This window comes from Hydractinia symbiolongicarpus, chromosome 14, assembly GCF_029227915.1.
Source record: "Hydractinia symbiolongicarpus strain clone_291-10 chromosome 14, HSymV2.1, whole genome shotgun sequence".
In the NCBI taxonomy this organism is placed as follows: Eukaryota; Metazoa; Cnidaria; class Hydrozoa; order Anthoathecata; family Hydractiniidae; genus Hydractinia; species Hydractinia symbiolongicarpus.
The window spans coordinates 6,938,934-6,957,045 of NC_079888.1; the positions used below are offsets into that span (position 1 = coordinate 6,938,934).

General features: G+C 32.0%; 1 protein-coding gene across 1 annotated transcript; it reads left to right on the plus strand.

Moving 5' to 3' along the window:
- LOC130625439 (receptor-type tyrosine-protein phosphatase F-like) lies at window positions 1-18,098 on the plus strand. The gene is made up of 24 exons (XM_057440538.1): window positions 1-1,080; window positions 1,204-1,647; window positions 3,504-3,773; window positions 4,877-5,158; window positions 5,467-5,796; window positions 7,417-7,529; window positions 7,605-7,839; window positions 8,140-8,262; window positions 8,787-8,948; window positions 9,381-9,590; window positions 9,919-10,013; window positions 10,090-10,180; window positions 10,936-11,147; window positions 11,337-11,641; window positions 12,121-12,256; window positions 12,795-12,944; window positions 13,550-13,643; window positions 13,749-13,825; window positions 14,332-14,466; window positions 14,579-14,716; window positions 15,061-15,215; window positions 15,569-15,707; window positions 15,834-15,914; window positions 16,089-18,098. Exons 1-23 carry the CDS (start codon window positions 1,032-1,034, stop codon window positions 15,903-15,905), a joined length of 4,017 nt encoding a protein of 1,338 aa, XP_057296521.1. The 5' UTR covers window positions 1-1,031; the 3' UTR covers window positions 15,906-15,914; window positions 16,089-18,098.
- Window positions 18,099-18,112: the final 14 nt, after the last annotated feature.

Consider the following 18,112-nt stretch of genomic DNA (forward strand, 5'->3'; position numbering starts at 1 on the left):
TCACTTTGTTTAGTATAATTGTAGATTGACATTAACCAACAAAAAATAACATCTTGATTTTCTTCTATGCTCATTATATTTTACGAGACGGGATGAGATTTTTTTTTTTTATTTCTTTTTCTTCAAAACTTTTTTGCTTGATATTATTATTTTTTCGTTTTCGTGAAAATTAGGGTCGGTTGAGCCTGTAGAACAACTAATTAAGTTAGAGTCGCCTAATATTTTATTTCAAACGACCTCTATATATATGATTTTGAAACAAATTTTAAATTTAATTTTAACAAATAAATCGTTTCAAATACGTTTCAATTTAATTCAAATCTCTCTTTTGAATATTTCCTAAATGTTTCAAGAAAATTAAAATTAATTCATCACAACACATTGTTTAATTCGCTTCAGTGCAAATCACTTCTAATATAACAAAACAATGTTTATAACACATTGCCAATTTCTAAAGAAATCTAATTACCAAAAAATTATGTAAATATCTTTACTATAGCATTCTTGGTCACAAAACTACTAAACTGGATCATACAGAAAGCGAAAACACCATCAAAATCAATTGTAGAAAGCAATAACATAACTTTAGATCGTAGATTGTTTTAAAACTCTCGCAAACAGAGTGTAGGGTGTAAAAACTTCCCTGTATATTGTTTCAAAAAGTCTTACAATGAGATCTACAATGGAATCAGAAAAAGTTATACCTTTGTCTTGACCGCTTAAAGATCATCAAAACAGTATCATGAAAAAGCAAAATGCTCAGTAAAACATTTAAAAGCTCTCACATCAGGGTTGTAAAATAATAAAATTGACATATATACATAAAACACTGAGTGAGTAATGCAGCTGTATTGACAGCTAAAAAAGGGTTCTGCCACCTAAGTATCAAGTTAATATACTATCAGTATTTTATGTTTTTCTGTTTTATTAATCTAAGCACAATAAAAAATTATTACGAAAATTCAAATCACTTACATTGAACCCATGGTAAAGCAGAAATAATTAAGACAGTTTAACTGACCTGTCAGAGGATGATTCTATCCTGTTGTTTTATCTATTGTATCATATTGGTTATAAATGGTAAGTATGTTCATTTTGTTTATTTTTTAATTTTTATCCGTCTTACGACAATGTTAATTTGTTAATCCAAAGACATTTACCCTAATCTTAATTTAATATCTCCCTTTAAAAATTACGTTTTAGTTTTCCAAGTGTCATTTGCAATTAATGAAACCACTGTTGCTGCTCCTGTGGAAACAACACAATCACCTTTTATCACAACCACTACGACACCTACTACAACCACACCTACTACAACCACAACTACTACTACACCAAAACCTGAACATAAGAGTATAACTGTTACTGCCCCCAATCCAGTGACTTTTGATCTCCGGATTTTAAATAGTGAACAAAACATAAAAGGACTTGAAATTAAAAAAGAGGATACAACATTTTTCAACTTAAAAGTTGTGGTGAGCAAATTTGCATACAACAACAATACATTTAACGTACAATCTTCACAAAATGGTATATCAGTAACATTGAAAGTTACATCATTAGCAGACCAAGGTGAATATGTGGGATATGTCGTTTTAACAAACAATCAACGTAGAAAGGATCGTTCATTTTCTGTAGATGTGATTGGTAAGTTATTTCCTTTCTTTTTTTTTTTTTAAATTTGTTAACAATTTTTTTCCTGTATTTGAAATTTAGCCTAGCAACCCCTAAGCAACAGAAAAATGTAACACCCAGACACGTAACAAGCCGCGTCAGGAAGAAAAATGCTGGCGTGCAAATAATACTTTTCAATCATTTTGAGGCATGGAATGTTTGCACAGCATAATTTTCAATGGTGTACGATGGCATATGCTCATTTTTGTTCCATTTTTTCTCGAGTAATCATAGAACTCGCATACAGCAACAATAATTTTGCCATATTTTAATAAACAGGTAATTTGTTGCGACGAAACTAAAATGTGCGATCTGTTTCATTATTTTCGTAAAAAATTTATATGTTAAGAGTATTTTTTAACTTAAACAAAGAAAGAGCTGCAAGCGAAAAATATTAGACGCCAACTTTGTAATCATAAAAGTAGTTTTATACGTGGTTAAACAAAAGTCCTAAATTTTTATGACGATTTATAAAAAATTTGTTGCTTTTGCTAAAATAGACAGGAAAGAAAGTTTTCGTCTAACACCCTTCTCCATTATAAAAAATGTATACATGTTTAACACAGCAAGGCTTTCCGACAATACCATTCATGAAAAATAATATAAACAGGGTGGGATACGGTTATTGTAACGCCCTCCTTCGTTGTGAATTTAAAAATGTAATTTTAATGCTCCGAAAGACTTTTGAATATTATCAACTAAACTCTAGTCTGTATAAAGATTTTGTACTTACATTTAGATTTTCTTATAAGACTCCACAAAAAACATTAAAATAACACTGAATTTTTTATAAAAATAATTTATAAAAATAATTTCAAGTGGGAGGAGAATAACTTGCTATCAATTTCTAAACAGCGCAAGTATAACTTGCTGTATAACTTTCAAAACAACATTAGTACATTCTGTATAATTTTCGAAACAACAAATTCTTGCTGCATAACTCTTAAAAATAAATAATTACAACTTATTCGTCTAAATATTAGCATGCATGTTTTGCTTGTATATTTTGCAACATACCTGTTTCTTTTTCTTGTCATTTAAAAAATTTTATTTCAAAAGCCACACAAATTCCAATTCAATTTAGGAAGAAAAGAAATCTTTAAAAAAATAGAAAATTAAATAAATAGTCAAAATAAATTATGCTTCCCTACATATACTATTCCCCTACACCTTCATTGAACAGAATATTAGTTATTTTGGTTTGTGATTAGTGCATGACTGAGGTAATTAGTGTTTTTTTTTTTTTGGTGTGCGAAGATCGCACAGGAACATTCAAACATGGTGTGCGTAGGTGTGTGCGCGTGCGATCGCTCACCATTCCTGACGAGGCCTGCTTTTAATATTTGCGCTGCATAGACACATGTTTGCTGACATTCCAAAATTCCAAATTATGTTTTTCTTTCCAAAATGCCATAATCCTCTCATTAAAAATGTTTCTTTTTGTATATCAGGCCCACATTATTAATCTCCTAAAGAAACATAGTGTGACCCCTCCCCCCCCCCTTCCCCTTAATACTAATTGGGGTTAATGATTTTGAATTTAGATTTAATGGAGGTACTTATTCCAAAGGAAAAACTAATAGGTTGGGGTATATACATGATAAATTTGCAAATCGTTTCAGCTTACGAAAATTTAGTAGGAATTTTTTATTATACATGCTTACTCATTTATACTCTGTGTTTTCATTTTGTCCTTAACCTTTCCCATGTGATGGTGAATATTGTCTGATCAAATATTTCTACTACTAAGTGTTTGTTTATCGTTTTTAAACATATATTAATAAATGGAGATACATTGTTCTATTTAAATTTATCTCTTTTCTTTTTAGGATGTCCGAATGTTACTCTCGCAACTAATACTATTTCTTTTAAAAAGTTTCAAGAAGAAACATTGGAAGTTTTATGTACTGTGTCAATGTGGCGACCCTCTGGTGTACTTTCCTGGAATGGAACATTTACTGAAACGCAAAAAGGAGCCATGTTAACAGTTGTTTTAAATACTATTCAAGTTTATGTTTTCACTTGCACAGCCAATAACAGCCAAACAACCTGTCATAATAATGGAATTGACCGCAAATCCATCTCTGTGCAAGTACTTGGTATGTACTAACAAAAGAGGTTTAAGGATGACCCTTTTGAAACATGTTTATTATATTAGAAATATCTCCTTAACATGTCCCTTTTTTAAAAACATTTTTATATATTATTAAACATTGATAAATTCCCCACAAGTATATAAGAAAATAAATTTGTGGAAAAAAACTGGAATAAAGAAAAAAAAATTCCAAACAAAATTTCCAACCAAAAAAAGGCCCTTCCATGTTAAAACTTTGGTAACTCCCCTCCATCAATTTTATTTTCGTTTAAAAATACATTGTAGTATTGCTCTTATTCAGCTCTATAATATCTTACTACATCTTTTTAAAAAAATTATTCCTTCTCAAGTTATAATGCATTCTACATAAATCCACGAATTTACCTCGTTTGATGAATCATTAGGCGATACCTCGATAATTATTTAAATTTCGAAATAAAAAAAAACAAGAATTTGTAGCCAGACGTGTAATTGTATTAAAAAAATTGTTTTCTTGTTTCGAGAAAAAAAGGCTTGAAAATGTTTTTATTTGGTTCCTGTGCAAAAGTGTAGCATTAGAATTTTAACCTTGTTAATAATTAATGAGTCGAATCATTTTCAGTATAAATTAAAGTAAGTTAAACAAACAAAAAGAAATACGACAATAGAAAAATAAATATTAAAAAAGCAGCATGTAAAAGAAAAAGTAAAACTGTATAACTTCACAGTATTTAAAAATTTTGCGGGTTAAAGTTTTGTATAACTGATTTGCTAATAATAGTATAATAATAAAATTATATTTCTAATACTTTAAGGTCTTTAATCTTAATACAGAGTGTGGTTGTTTAAAATTAAATTTAATTTGTGACTCATATTCGGAGCAAGATCAAGGATATTGTTATAAAGAAATACATTTTCCTTGTTTTATTCCACCAAAATAACACTTTTTAGTATACTTTTCCTAAAACTTACTGGAAGCTTAGCGTTAAAGTTACATCCGTGAAAAAAAATTTGAAAAATTTTAACTTTAAGTGTCTACCGCATCTCATATTCTAATAAAATATTTTTATGCATGTGTTTGTTTTGATGCAAAGTTTTATTGTTCCTATCCTTTACATTATTGTTTAGACCCACGACCAAGTCTACCAGGGAAGTTTAAAGCTACCCCTGAAGAAAAAAGCATTATGTTAAATTGGACTTTACAGCAGTCAGGAAGTTCTAATTTAAAAAACTATACTTTGGAAATATTCAATGGGACTAATATCTTAATAGCTACTTTACCACTAATGAAAGAATATTTTAATCACAAAAATTTACAACCATTTCATACGTATACTTACAAACTTAAAGCATGCAATTCAAGATATTGTAGTGAAAAAGTGAATGTGACAGTTCGTACTCTTCGACAGGGTAATTATGCTGCTTTTGGATTGGTTTTATTACTTTCTTGTTTAAATTTGAGTACTTTTTATTAACAGTTATGTTGCTATGATAAACAGAAACAACAGTAATATAAAAGGCTACCTGAATAGGGCAGAAATATTCGCCCATTTTCATTATCTTGTAGTTCCTAATTCTTATTTTTTTAATTCTTGCTGTCATATAACTAATACAGTATTGTTATACTAGTTGGCAGCCTGTAGATGAATCCATCCAATAAGACTTTTTTTTTATCGGTTAAGAGATTTTTATGACTTTGAAACATTTTTTTCTTATAGAACGGCCATCTAAACCAACAAATATTTTATCGACAAAAGTATCACCATACGAAATAAGCATGACGTTCCAACATGGTGCACACTTATCTAATATAAGTATATCATTTACACGTTTCTGTTGGAAATTATTTTTGAGTGGAAAAACAGACAATGTTGACAATCTTATGAAAAACCAAAAACAGTCTTGTGCAGAAGTTAAAGTTAAAGAAAGTTCCTTTATTATGAAGAGTTTACGTCCGTTTAGTAATTACACGCTCACTGCACAAACTTGCATTGATAACATTACATGCAGTAACCTTGCTTCAAAATTGGTCAAAACATCAATGACTGGTAAATATACAGCATTTTTTAATCCTGTGTTTAGCTAATAGCCTTTAGTAGTCTGGGCCTAAAACAATTTATTTCTTCTTTCTACACCTCCCTCCCCCACAAAATCAGGGTTGTCATGCCTCCTTAAAAATCCTTGATTCTCCTCAATTTTAAAGTCCTAAAAAAACTCCTTAAACTCCTCTGAAAGTAGACTTTTTAATAATTTCCCAAATCCTATCAATCTTAATTTTCCAACCTGTCTCGTGTTTTTATTTTCAAAATGCATAGAAATGCTATATATACTTCTGTACTACAGCAATAATTTTTATCGTTAAACAAGGTGGCAAATTCTCATTGAAAGTCCTTGAATCTCCTCAAATTTGAGTGATAACCCTCAAAATATATTAAAAAAAGCCAGTTTGTCTGCACAAGTAATTTTATAGATCTTTGTTCCTGCAATTTGAACTTAGGGTTTCTATTAGGTTACATACAAATTCATAAAATGTGTTAAATGTCGCTGTCATCAGCATGGCCATTTTTCTAATGTGGATTGTTTTAGACATCAGACGTATTAGCAGGTGCAGTTTAAACACTACTTATCGAACCTACCCATTGTGGATGAATTGATGCTTATTTCCAGTTTTGTAAATTTACAGTAAAAATTGCCATTGTCTTGATATTTGGTTGTAGGTTTATCTATTTTACGAACCTATGTAGCATTTCTTATCAAAGCTTTTACTTTAAAAAAGTTCATTTCATATTACTTCCTTTCTTAGCATAAAATTAAAATTACTGTTTTGTTTGCCTAAACATAATAGCACCTAACTAACATAAAATTTGGCCAAAAATGTGTCCTCCTAGAATCTCCTAGAATTGTTTACGCTGACACTTCTTTTGTAAGTTGTACCTTGTTTTTTATGTTTGATGTGATAAAAAGTCACAACCACAAAAAACCACAAAAGTCTTCTAAAATATCATCTGAAAACCCCCTAAAATAAATGTTTTTTAATTGTTTTGTTTTGTTTTAACTGTTTTTTCTTGGCCTTAAACATTCTGCTTCTGCAAAACAAATAAGTCCTGGTTATGCTGAATTGTTTATCTTGATACACAAAATTCAAAAAGTATAATGCTGCCGATTCACACCCCCTCTTCCCTTCCCTAACTTTTGTTTAGCTTCAATTTTCTAGAAAATTGTTTTAAAAAATATGCCGAAGTGTTGCCATTGCAACCAATTTTTTCAAGTTAAGTGATATTTTATAAGCTTTAGGGGAATTCTCACTATATATCGATACATTATTTTTTGTTTGCCTTATCAGTGTGACTAAATACAAAGCAATATATACATATATTTTAAAAATTTTAAATTTAAGCTAATTTTTACCCACTTCAGGAAATTTGATGATGTCATTAGCAAAAATGTTGTCATCAGCAATTTTTTTGACCAAGTTGTTGCATAAACACTGGGCAACACTTGTGGTATGTTTCATGTCTCCTAAACAACAACTTTTGAAATTACAGAGCAGGGAGGTGACTCAGCATCTTCCAGAGTTCAAATAGCCCATTATGAATGGGGTTAAAGAAGTTAGGTAGAGTTTATACAGTATGGTAGAAATTTAACTAAGTTGAATATCTTATGTTTAGCGTCAACTGCAGTTAAAAAATTAAAAGCAACAAATGGTGCAAATAAAAAAATAGAAATTAAAGTTGTATGGCAGCGTCCAGACAAGTTGAACTCACTTATCGTATACTATTGGGTATGTCTAGTTTTTTTTACAAACTCAATGTTTTCTCATACAACACCTTTTTTAATACCCTTGTTATATTTTAAGATAAGTTACAAATGGAAAACAAAGGATGGAAAGGATCAAGATTTCAAAAATGATACTGGATATCAAAGTAACTTTTCTTCTACCTCCCGTTATCGTCGTGATACGAATAATGATTTTATTTACACATTAACCAACTTGTCTGGCAATACACAATATGAGATTAGTGTATATACCATTAATCCTGGTTACGAGAAATCAAGCACATCGACCGTTGAGATTACAACCTACCAAGATGGTATGTGTAAATATTTTTTATGCGTAGATATTTTATTGTGGGGAAATACATTTATAATCATTTATAGAGCATTTTTCATTCCTTAGCCAGTGTTAAAATATTTAATATTCACCATCATGTTGGAAAATGAGTTTTCTGGTTAGGGAAATCATTTTTCTTATCAGCCTCAATAATAAATCTGCCACACTACTTCAATTGTTTTAATTTTATGAAAATAAGAATATGTGTGAAAAAAGATCCTAAACTTGATTATTGATTGCATTTTAATATAAAAGAATTAATTACATCATTCAAATTTAGTTCCATCTCCACCAAAGGATTTGGTGAAGACTAGTTCATCTCATAGTAGTCTTTCGATAAAATGGGAACCACCAGCCGATGATTCTGTTGTACATTCATACCTTGTTGAATATCGAAAAAAAGGTGAGTCATTAAATATTTTGATACTTTTTTTGGATTTGCAGTATTTTGCAGACATTTTATTAATTTTGACTTTTTTAGTCAAATTTTCTATATTTATTGTTTTGTTTGTTTGTTTCACACAAAGTAAAAATAGTAGGGAATTAAACCAATCATGTTCAAAAACACGTCCTGCAAGTAGTGCAATATTTTGTGTATACTAAAACAGGTATGAATGTTGAATTTATGCACACAAAATAGCCTGGATGAAAATTTAATAAAAACTAGTCGTTAGCCCGTGGAAAATCCACGGGTTCGCTCGTACTTTTTATACCGCATTGCGTGCTTCTCGCTATTGCGCAGCTAAGCTACCATTTTGCGTGACAGACAGACAGACGTATACGGGTATTATAATATAGAAGTATTGCTAATATCTTTTTTTTATTGACAAAATACTGTAGCACAATTGTAAACTCGAGATACTGCTGCTCATATAAATTCTTAATCTTATGATTAATATAAAGATTACATTTGTCTTGCTTTTATAGGTCATTCTAATATTGAAAGGATGCAAGTAGAAACTAAAACAGCAATTATAAAAGATCTGACAGAAAGTAGCCGCTATGTTGTTTCTGTGAGAGGACAAATAAAGAGAGAGGAAATCGGGAAAGTATTTGCTGGCGATGAAATCAGTGATACTTTTGCCACTGGTATGTATTGTTTTTTTAGCACTGTACCATTCTTGTAGTCACCCCGTTTCAATTAATTTATTAATTCTTTTTTGAATAATACCATATATTATCAACATTTTTTTTAATCGATTTTTATATTGGGAATTAAAGGTGTTTACCTTGTGCGAAATATAATGTGAGAAATTGTAGTATAAAGCTATAAGAAATACAATACTTAAGTCAGTGTATTGATTAAAAAGAATAAAAAAATATGGTATATAAAGCTGTCGGGAGGAAACCGATGCTTTAGTGGTTGCCATGATACACAAACTAATCAATGAAAAGCTACAGGGAAATGTTGCAAGACAAATTTTATCATTTGTGTAACAACTGTTGCACAACAACCATGGACGTTCTTAGAAACCAAATTGTATTTTTGTTAGTTTTAATGTTCTTATTTTGTTTTCATAGTAAAATATGTACCCCCAGTGAAAGAGACAAGTAAAGCGCTTCTCATCGCCATTACTGTCACCATGTTGATACTTCTTATCCTTGTGATCATCGCTGCTGTGTTGTATTGTCGACGTCATGGCTTGTGTGATGTTACTTTCAAACCAACGTTTTATGGAGATAAGGCTGGAGGAGTCCCTTTGTCTTTGCGTCAAAGCCTTAAAACGATTGGTATGAACGGAATTAGTTATTCTCAATTTTGTTTAATGATTTTTTTAAACAAAAGGTGATGAACAGATGATCGACCTGTCGAATTCGCTAAATAATTGTCAGTGTGAGTGATGATAGGGAAAATATTTTGATAAAGAAACTTTCGTGTCACTCGCTCTGTTTATTAAATATGTCTATTATAGGACTGATACAAAGAAAGAGAATTGAGCAAAGTGTTTGTTGGTGATAAACTCAGTGAAAATTTTGGCACTAGTAATTTAATTCATGAAAATAGATTTAAAAATTGAGTATTTTGGGGTATTTTGCATTTTATTCACTTTAAATTTAGAGACTAAACGTGGACCAATGACTTTAAAACAGCTCGAAGCACACGTAAAAGATATGCATGCAAATTCGGATTATCTCTTCTCAGAAGAGTATGCAGTAAGTAGAACTTCGACCACCTGTCAAACGTCATATTTTGTGTCACCTTTTATATTATCCTCAATTTTTATTCTAGTCTTTGGGCCCAAATCGTCCAGATCGTACTTTTCATTCTGCGCACGCTGCTGAGAACACATCAAAAAATCGTTACCGTGATATTGCAGCCTGTGAGTGTCTTCGAATTGATTGTTGGAACAAGTACTTATATCTGCATATTTCATGAATTTTTCATTTTTTCCATATTAAATTATATTAACTAATTATTTAAATCAGAGAAATGTTCATTTAAAACTTTTTAAAATTTACTGCCTTTATCACAAAACAGTTTGTTGTTGAAATTTTAATAAAAAGGTACTGAAAAAATTTTTATTTACTTTACCTGTAATTTACAGCAAAGCAATTCCACACCCTGTAATTCTACACGTGTTGCAGTAAATTTAATTTAAAATACAATAGCTAACGTTCATTTTATCACATGATTTGTTCCATTTAATTAAAAAATAAACAAAAGTTTTTAAAAATAAAGAATATAGTTTTTTCATACACGCTTTAAAAGAAAATAGGAAAAATCTAATTGACTTTTCCTGTCACAGAAAGAGAGGCTGACGGAACTGCAGAATTAGTAAAAAAGTTGTGTAATCTGTCAATAAAGGGGGGGGATACTATTCCTTGCAAAGCATGGTAAATGTCAAAGCTAACATTCCAGTTCCTTCAAAATTTTCATGTTATTTTGAGCTGATAAAAATTTCCTATGGCCGTCAGTCTGTCTGTCCGTGAGTCAAATGTTAGCTTACTGTGTGTGGACATGCTAATTATTTTAAATACTGAATTGCCTGTCCTGTATAAATACTTAGAAAAAATAATAATGATTATAAATATTCTAAATTATTTTTTTTTCTTAATGTCTTTTTTCTTTTTTTAGATGATCAAACACGTGTTCGTCTAATGTCACTTGACGGTGTTCCTGGCTCGAATTACATCAATGCAAATTTTGTGGACGGCTATCACAAAACTTCAGCTTATATCGCTACTCAAGCCCCATTAAATCATACAATATCTGATTTTTGGCGAATGGTTTGGGAGAATAATAGTCGTATCATTGTAATGCTAACAAACCTGGTGGAGAGAGGGAGGGTGTGTATTATGCAGTTTTTTTTTCTAACGTTATAGGATCTAAGTCTCGTTTTTTGTTTTGCATATTTAATTTAGTTGAAGCATAGGCATATTTTGTAATGTTATTCCTGCGACATAATTATTAAAATGTAACTTTTAATAAAGTGACTTTTAGCTTACGTGTAATTGACATATATATATAATTTGTAGATAAAGTGCGACCAGTATTGGCCATCAGAGAGATTTGCATCTTATAAAGGATTCGATGTTACTCTGGAATCAACACAACAATACGCTACTTACGTTGTGCGGGAGTTCTCTGTAGTTAAAAAAGCTATTACCCTGCCATCTGGCCTACTCACATCAGAGGGCGAGCCACGCACAATATGGCAGTATCATTACACAGAGTGGCCAGATTTTGGCGTGCCGCGAGAACGCACTTCTATTTTATCATTTATATTAAGAACAAGGGAACATGCAGATGATTCCCCTGCACCTCCTATACTACACTGCAGGTAGATGCAAGTTTGTTTGTTTGTTGTTGCTGTGATTTTGTTGTTGGTTTTTTGTTGTGGGTGTTGTTGTTGCTTGTTGTTGTTTTTTGTTGTGGTTGTTGTTGTTACTTTTGCTGTTGTTTTTGTTGTTGTTTTTTGTTGTTGTTTGTTGTTGTCGTTGTTGTTCACGTTGTTGTTGTAATTTTTGTTGTTGTTGTTGTTTTTTGTTGTTTTTTGTTGTTGTTGTAAACGTTATGGGCTCTGTTGATGTTGTTACTGTTGTTTTTTTACTATTTTATTAGCAAAAGCGCATGTTTTTGTGTTATTTTGTCAGTGTATTTGATCATTGTTTGGTCGTCCATCATGAATTGTATTTTGTTGTTGTGCAGAATTGATTTTTTAAATTAGACTTAAAGTTTTGAATTCTGCTTTTCGTTTAATAACAAAAAAGCAATATGGTGGTTTTGATGTTTAAGATTACATGACATCTTACTTTTTAGTGCAGGGGTTGGGAGAACAGGTACATTCGCTGTTCTCGATGCCCAAATGAGACGATTAGACCATCGACAGGATATAGAAATATATAATTTTTTGAAAAATATTCGTCAGCAGCGTAGTTATCTTGTTCAACAAGAGGTAATTTTTCATGAAATTTGTTTGCTTATATATTTTTATCGAAACCGCAGAAACTGCCACGAACTTTAAAAGTTTCTTAGAGTAATTGTAACAAAACATCAAGGCTCTAAATTTGTCTCTGTGATTCAACCTCGAGTAGTTTTACGAGAAAACGTTAAACTGGCCATTTCATCACCATGGAATGTTAAATGTTTTGATTATTTCGCTTGTTTTAACAATGTGTACCTAACAAGACTGTAAGAAGGAAAGGTGCATGAGAGGCAAGCATAACAAGATCCACCTAACTGAGATGCCAGAGTTGCTGTAAATGTAGAATTAGTAGTTTTTTTCGTTTCTATTCCTCAGTTTGAACCAATAGTTTTTATAAAACTCAAGAATCTAATTCAAATTTTCGCCATGAGATTGGAAAGAATCGACTGTGCACTCACATTTAACTAAAAGTAGCTGCGATGTATTTGTCTTATATGCTTAGATAATAGCTCTATTATCTGTTAAAGTTTTTTGTCATAAAATTAACAACCCTATTTCTCTTTCACAGTGTCAATACATCTTTATTCATGACGTTTTGTTGGATTATGCGCGTGCTGGTCAGACGATGATACCTCTCATGGATTTAGAGATGGTTTTAAATCAAGATTATTGGTGTGCGGATGAAGAAGTTGTCACAAAGTTAAAAAGAGAGTGGCAGGTAGGACGATTTGTGTGCATTGATTTCCGGAAATCGAAAGTGTGTTATGCACGAGTGGAAAGTAACCATATTCGTTGTTATTTTTACATGGATAATTTCCAAACTTCAACGAAACCGATTCGATTAATTTTCGCGAATCTCAATTTTCCTATTTTGCCCCGAATTTGCAAAATTCACGTGTAGAATCATCACGTGCGAAAATAAGAATACATTTAATATAATAAACATAATAGTGTCATTTGTTACAAAAAATTCAGTAAGTGCGTGTCAGTCAATTGTCATCCTCTCCTTATGTGAGCTTTGATTATCAGTCTATAGCTAATCGGCTGTCATTCTATACCACTTGATCTTTGCTACACCAACACTTGCCAAGGCGTAGTTCAATGACTTCATAGACTAACAAGACAGTTGATAATTTAACGAAACAGTTAAACAATCTATCAAATGTTTCTACAAGAAGCATACAATTGGGAGAGAAGATTGAGTCTTTAACCTAAATGGTAAAAACCAAATTATACTGTACTTATTTTTTTTGATGAGTTGAGTAGGTCCCATAACAAGCAAGCAACTATTTTTTATATAACGACACTGCTTTTTTTATTCAGTTGCATGACCAGTTCACCACAGCATCGCATTTACAATCAGCTGGCCAACGCCCATGTAACCGCCCTAAAAATAGAGAGCAAAGTATTCTACCAGGTAAATTTTTTTTGAAAAGTTTATATGTTGTAAATATTTTTTTAAGGTTTTCTATTGTTACGGTTATTTTGTTCTTTTTTTTACATTTTTATGTTTCTACTTTAGTGGATTCCACTCGCGTTCATTTGTTGATGAAGGCTGCAATAGAAGGGTCTGATTATATAAACGCTTCGTTTGTTGATGTAAGTTCCTTTGTGTTCGTCTTGTAAGAATAGGGTTGATGTGTCCAGCAGCTATCTAGCCGAGTAGTTACGTATCCCAACTGAGAAGTCCCTTCTCTCTCAACTGAGGGTTCCATCCTCCCTCAACCGAGTACTCCCTTCTCCCACAATTGAGAGCTTCCTCCTCCCTCAACTGAGAGTTCTCTCTTTCCTCAACTGATAGTTCCCTCCTCCCTCCGCTGAAAGTTTCCTCCTCCCTCAACTGAGAGCTTCCTCCTCCCTCAACTGAGAGTTCTCTCTTTCCTCTACTGATAGTTCCCTCCTCCCTCCGCTGAAAGTTTCCTCCTCCCTCAACTGAGAGCTTCCTTCTCCCTCAACTGAGAGCTCCCTCCTCCCTAACTGAGAGTTCCATCCTCCCCCAACTGAGTACTCGCTCCTTCCTATACTAAAAGCTCCTTCCTTTCTTACCTAAGAAATCCCTCCTCTCTAGATAAAGGTTTTGTAATAGTGATGCAATTTTCTTTCAGAGTTACTGCTCAAAGAGAGCGTATATTGTCACACAAACACCGTTGAAATATACGATAGAAGACTTTTGGAGAATGACATGGGAAAATAATGCGCAAATTATTATCAACTTGTTAACATTCGAAGAAATGAATGAGGTAACAGATACGTTTTGTTATTGTTTTGTTATTGTTATAATATGGCAACTTATTTTGAGTGCGATTTAATGTTACATGTAAAACTAATTCACACATCCTTTTAACGTTTCAGGATGATTATTTTGCCTACATGCCAGCCAAGCTGAAGGAGAAAATGAGTTTTGGTAAAATTGATATCGTTCTCGTCGACGAGAAAGCTATGAACAATTACGTTAGAAGAACATTGAATGTGAAACATGCAGAAGATTCTGTAAGTTCTTTTTTTGTGATTTCGAAATAGTGTTTAAAAATACGAGAAGTGTCTTGCGACAGCGTTTTATTGATAGTAAGATGATCCTGGTAGTAGGCTGCGGGCTTATTAGGATTGGGCGTGTATGCAAATGCAGGCTATTTAATGCGGTTAAACACGTTTTTAAGTGTGAAAGACAGAAATACCATTTCATGGTACTGGTTGGTGTATGTGACTTCCCATTTTGTGGTTATTTCTTGCTGGAATGTTATTGATCTTTTATAAACAAACACCTTGCGCTTTAAAAAACACATTTTTGAGTGTGAAAGACAGATGGTGTATGTGACTTCCCATTTTGTTTTTAGCATATAAGTGAACGTCAAATTTATCATTATCACTTTTACAATTGGGCTCACGATTTCTTTCCAAGAACTGCTTTTCTCTTTGAGTTGATGATGGACGTGTTAGAATGTAAAGGAAGTCTTCCAAAACCGACTTCACCGATTGTTATACACTGCAGGTAACTTTTCAGTTTACTTTTTCTAGTGTACGTATTTTATTTTGTTTTATTTTGCGAGGTTGTATTTAAATACAGTAACTATAATTTGTCTAGCCTTTTTTAATTCCATTTATGTCACGTCAGCAAAAAAATTGTCGACGTGCATGCCATTTGTTTTACGTCGACAATTTACATTTTGTTTTGCGATCTCATGCTTTCGTATATGAACAACAGTTAAATTAAGAGAGAAGTATTTGTTTATAACTTTAACTTACATCTAGCTTAAAGAAAAACCACGTCGGCAAGGTCAAGGTTTTTTGTTAACACGTCGGCAATTCTCCATAAATCAGGAAATTGTATTTTTATATTTTTAGGTGTGGTATTGGCCGATCTGGATTAATTTGTGCCCTGTTTAACTTAAAAGAACAAATTGAAGATAGTAAAAAAATCATCGATGTATTTTCCGTTGTTCGTATGTTAACTGCCCAAAGACCCTGCATGATATATAACGAGGTCCGTAACTTGTTTCTGCTCTATGGCCATATTAACCATGCTACAACTTTGTTTCTACTCTGTGGTCACTTTATCATACTTAAATTATCCACACCACGCTAATAATGTTCTTTTATTTTATTCTAGACACAGTATGATTATTTATACAAAGCCGTGGTCGCTCTTAAACATTTTTTGAATGAAGACTCATCTTCCTGAAACAGTTTGGTAATTATGACCATATTCATCCACACACTTCGTTCAAATTTTTTGTAAATATCAGAAATTTAGCATGTTAATGTGCATATTAATGGTTACCCGCATTGAATATATTGGCTAATTTCAACAAATTTTTTCTACAACCTAGTTCCAGGGAAATTTACAAATTGTTTTAAATTTTAGTGCAAAATCAAAAAATTGCTTTGGAAAAAAACGAGAGAACATTTCATCTGTTGAGGCACGTTCCATTCGACAGCATTTTCCGCTATCGCGCAAGAAGCTAACGAGTTTTTTTGTTAGCGCATGCGCACTTAGACGAAATCTCTAATTTTAAAAGTGTGAACGTGCTAACAAACAAATTGTTAGCTTTCTGCACGATAGCGAAAAATGCGGTCGAATTGGAGCGAGCCTTTGGATTTAGTTTCAAGACATCAGACAAATGTTTTTGTGTACATATGTTGAGTAGTCTGTGAATGGGAGATAAGTCAAATTTATTTAAAGTAAAACTTTTGTTTTTAAGAAATTTTAAATATTTTTATAGCTATATATTATATTTTTTATTATTGCAGTTGGTTTTTGTGTACTGTTTAAACTAAAAGTCTAGATATAAAATCTCAGCACGCCCTGAATAGGATTTTCAGCCCCATGTAAACGTTTCACGAAAAACGACACTCGTTATATTTTTAGGCTAATGTAAGAGATATTAGCTGTCTTTATTTTAGTCTTTGTTTTATGTTTGATTATCAGCCTCGCTTCCAAGCGTTATTAAAAACGAAATAATAATTCTTCGAGTATTTTGAGAACTTTTAATCGGGTTAATAATGTATGTTCATTTTGTAGGTAATTTAAACTCTCCCACCCAACTTTCAACCCAACACGTCTAGGTATAAATTTGGGGTGGTTAAGTCTAATTCGACTCAGTGAGACAAATGTCGTTTTGTTTTTAGCGTGCTTATGTGTGTTGCCCACTTTTCTGTGTAGAAATTTTTTTCTTTATTTTTTGTCCATTGTGAATAAATAGTTTTTTAGTCACTTTTTTATTTATGACAATTTTTAATTACATCACAGATTAAATAAATGTCGATTTCTCTTTTTCCACTCTACAGCAGGTAGACAATTTTTACACCCGTTACACATGACTTACTTCCAGTAGCGGAGAAGATGTAACAATCACAAACGATCCACCTCGTTCCCAGCGCCTGTTGTTTCTTTTTTTAATTTCGAAGTCAGAAAAGAAAACTGATTCTTTCGATATTGTATCTCGTATTGCACATAATTATTCGCACTGTATGAATAAGCAAAGGAAAGTATCAGCAGACACGAAACATCATTATTTGGGGCGTTATACTACTGTTAGAGATGCGGTTAGTTCTGCCTGAGGCTAAAGGCTTTTTGGCGCGAAAAATGCAAATTGAAATTGGAAATCGAACGGCGTTCAAATTTTATTTTCTAAAGGAAGAGAAGACGAAAGAGAACGCAAGCAGGAAAAACTGCAAAGGAAACTTATAAATAATAAAGTTTTGTCATTTTAGCATAGCAAAGGGGAAAAAAGAATATTAATAAAGTTTATCACTTTTGTGTGTTTTATAACGGTTTGAATTAATTTCCTAGCTCCCAGACAAGAAAATTTTTTGGAGATATTTTTCACGGGCATGAAAGTTTTAATTCATAACAGCCACCATCTTAAATGCAATGCTTTTCACAATTTCCATCAATGTTTATACCACGTGATGAATTTCACGCATTTTTATTAGCCGAAAAAAAAATTACTGGGAAATCTCTAAAAATGTTGAAATTTTTAACTAACTTAATTTCGTCCAATAGACCTTTTCATAAATTATTGCGCAATAGTATGCCTCGTATTGAAAACGAGACAAGCGGTGCTAAACTTTTTTGTAAACAAAATGTCGGAGGGGAATACGAAGAAAAAACATAAAAGATCTCAAGGAAAGCAATGTGCTGTTCCGTACGATGTCATTCATTGTACGAAGTTGGGCTTTTTTGCCGTAGCGCTGAGAGTGACCATCCTCGTACAAAACTGACCATCTTCGTACAGCGGCGAATATCGTCAAAAAATGAAACTTTTATAATAAAATAATAACTTTTTTGAAATATCTTTTTTTCTTTTAAGTCATTTGCAAAAAAAGACATTTGTTTTACGATTTGGATGCCTCTTTGGAAAAATGCTAATATGTATATATATATTT

Excerpts from the sequence above, each read along its gene's own strand:
- LOC130625439 (XM_057440538.1), top strand. The coding sequence starts at position 1,032 with ATGATTCTATCCTGTTGTTTTATCTATTGTATCATATTGGTTATAAAT. Across the intron at positions 11,642-12,120 it reads CCTCCTATACTACACTGCAG|TGCAGGGGTTGGGAGAACAG; the intron begins GTAGATGCAAGT and ends CTTACTTTTTAG. Across the intron at positions 14,717-15,060 it reads TGAAACATGCAGAAGATTCT|CATATAAGTGAACGTCAAAT; the intron begins GTAAGTTCTTTT and ends TTTTGTTTTTAG.